This window comes from Petromyzon marinus, chromosome 1 (genome assembly GCF_048934315.1).
Source record: "Petromyzon marinus isolate PM22_M1 ecotype Great Lakes invasive population chromosome 1, UKy_Petmar_22M1.pri1.0, whole genome shotgun sequence".
NCBI classification, from domain to species: Eukaryota; Metazoa; Chordata; class Hyperoartia; order Petromyzontiformes; family Petromyzontidae; genus Petromyzon; species Petromyzon marinus.
Genome location: NC_133667.1, coordinates 10967183 through 10977069, shown reverse-complemented (window position 1 = coordinate 10977069; position 9887 = coordinate 10967183). Strand labels below are relative to the sequence as shown.

The following is a 9887-nucleotide window of genomic DNA, read 5'->3' as shown; positions in this document are numbered from 1 at the left end:
TTAGGGGAGGAATGGGCGAGATCCACTCTGCTTCTGAGCAATTGAGTGGATAACAAATCAAGATAATTACACCTTTAATCTGCCGTTATGAAGCCGTACGAAAGAGGAAGTCAACCCACTCCTGGAAAGTACGCCATCACTCCCCCCACCCCCCCTTCTCTCCCGCCTCAACCTCCCCTTTGTTACCTGCACGTTCTGCCGGGTTGACGGGCGCCGCCTCTCCCACGATGATCTCCTCCCAGGCTGCCCCGTGGTTGCTCAAATTGTTGTCTCCTGGCGCCGTCCACGGGATTTCTGCGACTGGAATCGACGCAAGGTGGCGGCACCTCAGTTGGTACACTGCCGCGCGTGCGGCGGAAAAGCTCGCGGCAACGCGGTTTCACCCAAAGCATGTTTTCGGCTGGACCGCGGCTTTACTTAACGGAGGTAGGCCTTACCAGGTAAGGCCCACTGAGCTCTGCGGCTCTTTGTCAGACGCGACCCGGGGCCACGAAACGGTAGCTCATCCAAGCGGCTTATCACGTGGAAATGTAAAGCAGCCAAATACTCCAAACGGACGTTTCTAAAATGTGTAGGGGGAAAAAAAAACGGAGGACCCGGAGGAAAGATCCACGCAGCCACAGGGAGAACATGCAAACTCTAAATATATATCGGGCGTCAGGGTCGGGATCAAATCCATGACCTCCTGCATACCAGGCGAGGTAGTTAACATCTCGCCACCGTGGCGAGTGAAGACAAGTTTCCGAGTACGCACGCAGTTTAAGCGAGATCTGTCATTTACTGAGGACATGTGGTTTCTGATTCTCGTCGCACCATGCGAGCAGTCTGCAACGGTGGGGGGGCATGTGCCTTTCACGATAGATTGGTGCGATAACCAACATTACATAAGGGGAATGTTTGCCATTGCTCATCAGCCGATCCGATGACGTCGGTTTGTGCTCACGTTTAGAATTCTCAACAGGTGAATCTCGCGAAAAGTGAAGTACTCTGGACGTCCACCTGGCCCTACACAGGAAGAAGGTTCTTTAAGCCAGAGCTTATTCCCACACTAAGTTGGGCCCCTGTGCAGCCGAGGGAAGAAGGGCTCCAGAGAAAGGAACGGAGACGGGGAGAAAGAGACAAGAGACATATTGAGTACCCAGTGGTGGAGCGTACAGAGATGCAGGGGGGCGAAGACAATGGATAGAGACACACAGCGGGAAAACGGGACGCGGAAACACTCGGGAGGCAAAGGGAGGCACGGTGAGCAAAGCGCTTGACTCACCGTCGCAGATCTCCATCTTCACCCCGTGCCACGTGTGAATGGCACCGAGGTTGGGCTGCCCGTGAGAGTCGTCTCCTCCCTCGTCTGTAGGGCAGCACAGTGGCGACACGTTAACCACCTCCTCTCATGGCAGAAGTTCATACATTTTGGTTACCGAAAGAGCCAAAGAGCATGGATTCCTGCAGTCACGAAAGCTTCAAATCAAGATAGAAGGAGGTCGTGTCTCTTTCCCTCTCCCTCCGATTTTTCCCTCCACATTTAGAATCAACGTCACGCGCTTAAGAGTATCTGGCTGTTGCTGTAAATTTCCACACGGTGATAAGCCACTTTTGTTGAGCTATCATTTGTGGCCAGGTCGCTTCTGAGAAAGAGCTACGTAGCTCAGTTGGGCCTCACCTGGTAAAATAAAAAATAGTTTATAGTTTCACAGTTTTATGCAAGAGTGATAATCATCACAATCTTTTACTTATCCAGAAAATTATGACTGGGTCTCTCGACATTATTTCTCTGGACATGCAATCCACACGTCGATTGGCACTATCGTGTGTTGTGGCGGAGAGCGTGGCTTACTCCCACCTCTTCCAATAAACAAATTCTGGCTAGCATGGCAGAGTATACCCATTACCCACTGCAAGTGCTTTCTAGAGCAGTGTTTCTTTGCGGGGGGGGGGGGGGGCACTTTCGGCTATAAGATATCATCGTGATGAAAAAAATGATAGGTTGTATCCTTTCTGGCAATAAAACAGATGTTAAGATGTTCAATCACTCGATGCCATGCAAAGGGTACCCATTTTGGTGTTTGAACATCACCTGTTTTATCGCCAGAAAGGGGAAAAACGATTCAGATTTTTTTTTCATCATTTTTATACTGGCAAATAGTTCCCACAGATATAAGGCATCATCAGTGTGAGGTTTGACAGCACGACGATGATGGGGGTGTTTTCACACGTTTGTGTATTGTCTGTCGGGGGCCGCCAGTGGCCCGCAAGGCTTGCAATGGAGACCGCTACTCTCGAGCGTCGCGTGGAGCCTCTTGTGCCGGCGGTGGTGTAAACGAGAGTTATATTGCAGCATTAAAGGCAACCGTGGCGAAGGACCCTTACCGCGAGGCTCCCTTGAATCCAATGTCGCTTCTTTATCCGGGTTCTGGTACTCGTCGGTACATTTGACAGCACGATCTGCAAGGGCAGAGGAAACCCGCAGGGCTGAATGTTGTGCACAGGAGACAAAATCGCCACGAACGCCACCCGGTCTCGTCGGATTTTGGAAGCTAAGCCGAGTTGAGTCTGGTCAGCACTGGGATGGGAGACTACGTACGAATCTTCTTTGGTTCTTTCGGTAAAGTCACGTAGAATGATAATAAAATAATAAATTGATAAAATAAAATAACACAATAATATTCTCACGACGTTTCGGCCACAACACAAGCGGCCTTCATCAGGTGAAGGGGGGCGAGACTGTCTGGTAGGACAGCGCTGGAGTGAAAGAGCCACGTTCAGATACGGCCTTTAAGCTGCTGCAGAAATAGAGCGTGTACCTGCCGTGGTGCTGAAATTTGAGGCAGGTACACGCTCTATTTCTGCAGCAGCTTAAAGGCCGTATCTGAACGTGGCTCTTTCACTCCAGCGCTGTCCTACCAGACAGTCTCGCCCCCTTCACCTGATGAAGGCCGCTTGTGTTGTGGCCGAAACGTCGTGAGAATATTATTGTGTTATTTTATTTTATCAATTTATTATTTTATTCTCATTCTACGTGACTTTACCGAAAGAACCAAAGAAGATGAATCATTGCAGTCACGAAAGCTTTAAATCGAAACTACGTACGAATGCCACGTGTCCTTGAGCACAGGGCGCAAGGTTGCCTGCTGAGGGCAGTACAGCATTAGATCATTAGTAGCCTCTCTGTGCAGGGTAAGAGACGGACAATGGACTAAGGGATGGAGCTCAGTCTCGGTTGGTTTGCCATGAGCCAGGAGGCGAGATGTTAACTACCTCGCCTGGCATATAGGTCGTGGGTTCAATCCCGACCGTGACACCTGCTGTATATTTGGAGTTTGTGTATCTTCCCTGTGGTCACGTGGATATTTCTCCGGGTCCTCCGGTTTATCCCTCCACATTTAGAAACATGCATTTAGGGTATTTGGCTGCTATACATTTCCACATGATAAGACACTGTGTTGAGCTATCATTTGTGGCCAGGTTACTTCTGAAAAAGAGCTATGTAGCTCAGTGGGCCTTAGCTGGTAAAATAAAAAAAATAGTTTAGCTTAATTTACATTCCACGTTATGGCAGGGGCCAAAGTATTACAAAGAACACTAGAAGACTGCTAGAATCTAAATTTTAATGTTTTTGTTACCATCCCCTGTGGCGAGCTTTTCTTGATCAGCGATCAGGTCCTCATGTTCGATCTCTGCACCGAGTGGACTCGAACCACCATCGCCGATCCCTTGGCCGTCAATGACTCCCAGCCTCCTCACGGACAGCAGCAGCTCCCGGCTCAAGCCGCTGAACAGCGCGAGCAGCACGTCCACCAGGCCTGCCAGCGTCACGTCGCCACAGGGGGAGGAGGCGGCAGCGGCATCGTCGTCGTCGTGGGGCTCGGCGTCCCGCAGGGCCTTCACCACCTGCCGCAGCACGGCGTAGAAGCCGAAGGGCAGGCGGTCGCGCGCCGCGGCCAGCAGCTCGGCCCGCACGAGGCCGTCCCCGACGCAGGCGCGCAGGACCCCGTAGTCCCGGATACCCAGCTCCGAGTCCATGGCCCGGGCCACCTCCTCGTTCACGCCCTGCGCCTCCAGCCACGCCGGGAAGTCGCCGCTCGGCTCCGGCACCGGGGCGGCCACCGCGCACGCCATGCTGGTGGGATGGGTAGAGGGAGAGAAAGCGTGTCGAGTCATAAAATATATGCAGTGAAGGGAAAAAAGTATTTGATCTCCTGCTGATTTTGTACGTTTGCTCACTGACAAAGAAATTATCAGTCTATAATTTTAATGGTAGGTTTATTTGAACAGTGAGAGAATAACAACAACAAAATCTAGAAAAACGCACGTCAAAAATGTTATAAATTGATTTGCATTTTAATGAGGGAAATAAGTATTTGACCCCCTCTCAATCAGAAATATTTCTGGCTCCCAGGTGTCTTTTATGCAGGTAACAAGCTGAGATTAGGAGCACACTCTTAAAGGGAGTGCTCCTAATCTCAGCTTGTTACCTCTATAAAAGACACCTGTCCACAGAAGCAATCAATCAATCAGATTCCAAACTCTCCACCATAGCCGAGACCAAAGAGCTCTCCAAGGATGTCAGGGACAAGATTGCAGACCTACACAAGGCTGGAATGGACTACAAGACCATTGCCAAGCAGCTTGGTGAGAAGGTGACAACAGTTGGTGCGATTATTCGCAAATGGAAGAAACACAAAAGAACTGTCAATCTCCCTCGGCCTGGGGCTCCATGCAAGATCTCACCTCGTGGAGTTGCAATGATCATGAGAACGGTGAGGAATCAGCCCAGAACTACACGGGAGGATCTTGTCAATGATCTCAAGGCAGCTGGGACCATAGTCACCAAGATAACAATTGGTAACACACTACGCCGTGAAGGACTGAAGTCGTGTAGCGCCCGCAAGGTCCCCCTGCTCAAGAAAGCACATATACATGCCCGTCTGAAGTTTGCCAATGAACATCGGAATGATTCAGAGGACAACTGGGTGAAAGTGTTGTGGTCAAATGAGACCAAAATGGAGCTCTTTGGCATCAACTCAACTCGTCGTGTTTGGAGGAGGAGGAATCCTGCCTATGACCCCAAGAACACCATCCCCACCGTCAAACATGGAGGTGGAAACATGCTTTGGGGGTGTTTTTCTGCTAAGGGGACTAGATAACGTCACCGCATCAAAGGGACGATGGACGGGGCCATGTGCCATCAAATCTTGGGTGAGAACCTCCTTCCCTCAGCCAGGGCATTGAAAATGGGTCGTGGATGGGTATTCCAGCATGACAATGACCCAAAACACACGGCCAAGGCAACAAAGGAGTGGCTCAAGAAGAAGCACATTAAGGACCTGGAGTGGCCTAGCCAGTCTCCAGACCTTAATCCCATAGAAAATCTGTGGAGGGAGCTGAAGGTTCGAGTTGCCAAACGTCAGCCTCGAAACCTTAATGACTTGGAGAAGATCTGCAAAGAGGAGTGGGACAAAATCCCTCCTGAGATGTGTGCAAACCTGGTGGCCAACCACGAGAAACGTCTGACCTCTGTGATTGCCAAAAAGGGTTTTGCCACAAAGTACTAAGTCATATTTTGCAGAGGGGTCAAATACTTATTTCCCAATTTATAACGCTTTTGACAAATGCGTTTTCTGGATCTTTTTGTTGTTGTTATTCTGTCTCTTACTGTTCAAATAAACCTACCATTAAAATTATAGACTGATCATTTCTTTGTCAGTGGGCAAATGTACAAAATCAGCAGGGGATCAAATACTTTTTTCCCTCACTGTACATGGGTTGGATTCACATCACATGTCTTCAGACAAAGTCGCACTGAAGTGTTACCAAATACTAATCCTGATCCTGAATACAAAATACATTTCGCCAAAGCAAAATCACTCCACGGCGATCAAAAGGCTGAACACTCGACTATGAAATGAGAATTCAAAACACGACGTTAAACTGTTAAGTCGCGACGAATGTGACCAAATGTGGGTGACAGGCACACGCAGCGATGAAAGCGAGCGATTGAATCCTCATCCAGCATGGACGATGAATTCTCGAGGACTGAAATGCTTTGGCAGCAACAGGTAAATTTAAACCCTGGCCCACAGGCTGGAGGACATGGCTACACTACACATTACACTTTACAAGACTGTACACACTACGCACCAGTCTACAATACAGTGCATACAGTACTACTCACAAAGAGACCCACAGACTACTCACACAGAGACCCATAGACTACTCACACAGAGACCCACAGACTACTCACACAAAGACCCATAGACTACTCACACAGAGGCCCATAGACTGCTCACACAGAGACCCACAGACTGCTCACACAGAGACCCATAGACTGCTCACACAAAGATCCACAGACTACTCATACCGAGACCCATAGACTACTCACACAAAGATCCACAGACTACTCACACAGACACCCATAGACTACTCACACAGAGACCCATAGACTGCTCACACAAAGATCCACAGACTACTCATACCGAGACCCATAGACTACTCACACAAAGATCCACAGACTACTCACACAGACACCCATAGACTACTCACACAGAGACCCATAGACTGCTCACACAAAGATCCACAGACTACTCATACCGAGACCCACAGACTACTCACACAGACACCCATAGACTACTCACACAGAGACCCATAGACTGCTCACACAAAGATCCACAGACTACTCATACCGAGACCCATAGACTACTCACACAAAGATCCACAGACTACTCACACAGACACCCATAGACTACTCACACAGAGACCCATAGACTGCTCACACAAAGATCCACAGACTACTCATACCGAGACCCACAGACTACTCACACAGAGACCCATAGACTACTCACACAGAGACCCATAGACTACTCACACAGAGACCCATAGACTACTCACACAGAGACCCATAGACTACTCACACAGAGACCCATAGACTACTCGCACAGAGACCCACAGACTACTCACACAGAGACCCATAGACTACTCACACAGAGACCCACAGACTACTCACACAGAGACCCATAGACTACTCACACATTGATTTAAAAATATCTAATCAAAGAATCGTCTTTTTTTTCACCTGAAGACGATCGCTTGGTGCTGCTATCTTAACGTCGTGATAGTGTTCTTATTTTGATTTCATTATTATTATAAATGTTTCTTCTTCCATCGAGGTGGCTTTATACCGAAAGACCCAACAATGAACACGAATTCCTGCAGTAACGAAAGCTTAAAGTCATTCACATCTTAGTTCGGATTCAAACGCAACGCGATTACCACCACCACCCCACGCCCGCCACACACACAAAGATCCCCCGTATAGTCTTAACAGACTGTAGGGGCAAGTGCTGTTAGCGAGCAGCACCTATGAAGGCCGGAAACGGTACACGAGGGGGTGGGTGGCCAGCACCACGCCCGACCGCCTTTGTCTCACCTAGTGGCGATGTTTTACACACCGCACCAGGTGACTCATTTGAGGCTGAGTCGACCTAGGGGAGGCCCGGGACCGGTTCAGATAATCGTCACCGGTGTTGGCCGTTAGCGGTAATCGAACTCAAGTCGCCGGGTTCATAGCGTAGCGTAGCGCTAACCGCTACACCACCGCTCCCCAACAACAACCGCCATTCGCCACTAAGTGGCGGTGACGTCACCACGACGCTTGTGCCAGGCCATGTGCACCTTGAGGCCACGTGAAGTGTCGAACGCCCGCTGGCAGGAAGTCACGGGGCAGACCCAAGTGCCACGGGTCGACTGACTGAGACGACTGGCTGGTGCACCACCTGTGCCCCCTACTGTGCCAACCTGATGTGCTTTAGCCACCCGGCGCTCCGCTCGTTGTTGTGAGCGTCGCTCCTCTGCCCTCCGTTGTTGTTAGAGGGCGACTGCCTCGAACTGCCCAGTAGCGTCCTTCACGAGCCTCCTCCACAGAGGCCGATCTTGACACCGCTGGTACCAGTCATCGGCAAGTCCACTCAGCTCCACGTCCTCCTGTACCACATCATTCCATCTCTTCTCTAGCCCGTGCCTCCTGTACCACGTCACTCCATCTCTTCTCTAGCCCCGTGCCTCCTGTACCACATCACTCCATCTCTTCTCTAGCCCGTGCCTCCTGTACCACATCACTCCATCTCTTCTCTAGCCCGTGCCTCCTGTACCACGTCACTCCATCTCTTCTCTAGCCCCGTGCCTCCTGTACCACATCACTCCATCTCTTCTCTAGCCCGTGCCTCCTGTACCACATCACTCCATCTCTTCTCTAGCCCCGTGCCTCCTGTACCACATCACTCCATCTCTTCTCTAGCCCGTGCCGCCTGTACCACATCACTCCATCTCTTCTCTAGCCCCGTGCCTCCTGTACCACATCACTCCATCTCTTCTCTAGCCCCGTGCCTCCTGTACCACATTACTCCATCTCTTCACTAGCCCGTGCCTCCTGTACCGCATCACTCCATCTCTTCGCTAGCCCGTGCCGCGCCCGTTTAGCCCCCTCGATCCGGCCGAACAAAAGCTGTTTCGGCATGCTGTGGCTGGGCATGCGGGCTTCATGACCCAGCCAACGCAGCCTTGCCTGCCGGAGGAGCTCACCGATGGGACTTTGCCCAGATCTTTCAAGGATTTGTGAGCTCCTCACAAAATCCAGCCTGGTTAAACCCAGGATGGATCGTAGGCAGGCCAGCCTAAATGTTTCTAACCGGCGAAGATGTTCCATTAGGGGGGGTCCACGTTTCGCAAGCGTAGAGAAGGGAGGGAATGACCGTGGCCGAGAAGACCTGAAGCTTAGTGCGGAGCGACAGACCAGGTAGCTTCCACACAGCGTTACGCAACCGATGAAAAGATAATGCCGCTCGACTGATTCGGAGACCTCTGATGTTAAACTGGAGCCGGTCATGAGCACACTGCCCAGGTATGGGAAACTCTCCACTCTCTCCACAACTGCCCCATCACCGATTGGGAGTTGTGGGGGTGGAGTGTCCGATGGTACAAAATACCCAGGCAGGTGCTTAGTTTTGGTGGGGCTGATGGTAAGGCCCCACCTCTTAGTGGCACGCTCCAGTCTCAGCAGTAGCGTCTCCAACTCCTCCTCTGACTGAGCAGCTATTACCAAATCATCGGCATACATAACGTGGTTGACCAATAGGGAGCCATCCCTTGATCGCACCCGGGCATCGATCAGCCTCCCATTATATCTGTACCATATGGAGATTCCCCCGGTACAGCTATTGAAGGTCTTCACGAACTACGTGGTCAAAATAGATGTTAAATAACGTGTGAGCCAGAGGACATCCCTGTCGCACCCCAAGGTGTACAGGGAAATGGCTCCGACTCCCGGCCACGTAGTTTTACCCCTGGCCGGGATTCAGTCGTCCGGCAAAACAACCCCCTACCTCCTCGCGGTGCCGGACGTGGACAGTGCTGTGGGGGGAGGGCCAATTCCGATTGGCGGCTGTGACCACCACAGTGGCTAAACGGGGGGCTCTGGACGGGTGCGAGGGGCTGGTAACCCCTTCACCTTCAATTAATTACCACTAAACCACGAGTTACCGCTCCACACACACACACACGTGCACACACATATACACACATATACACACACACAGTCATTCCCACGACTCACCTCCGAATTGTTTCAAAGGAAAACTTTTAAACAACAACCTAATGACCCGAGGCAGAGATCCAGGCACCCATCGAGCAGTGGAAAGATCAAAGTAAGAGGTGGGGAGGAGGAGGAGGAGTGGTGGTGGTGGTGGGAGGCTTCCAAACGCACGCACCTCGGGTGAGAAGTGGCAGGGGCCGTGGGCGCGCATCGAGGCCGCTGCCGATTCCGAGGCCTAGGGACCGCGGCCACGCAGCGAAGGTTGATGCCTCCCTTTGCCTGATGGGGGAGGGGAGGGTGGGGA

At 51.2% G+C, this 9887-nt stretch overlaps 1 protein-coding gene across 1 annotated transcript in view; it reads right to left on the bottom strand.

The window, feature by feature from the left end:
• The window catches only part of LOC116942470 (uncharacterized), a 12935-nt gene extending 3048 nt beyond the window's left edge, over positions 1–9887 (bottom strand). The window contains exons 1-5 of the mRNA XM_076067070.1: positions 9759–9887; positions 3621–4117; positions 2368–2442; positions 1265–1348; positions 187–300 (exon numbers count right to left, since the gene is read on the bottom strand). Of these exons, the coding sequence (XP_075923185.1) occupies positions 187–300; positions 1265–1348; positions 2368–2442; positions 3621–4116 (769 nt within the window). The 5' untranslated portion in view covers position 4117; positions 9759–9887. The remainder of the gene's footprint in view (positions 1–186; positions 301–1264; positions 1349–2367; positions 2443–3620; positions 4118–9758) is intronic.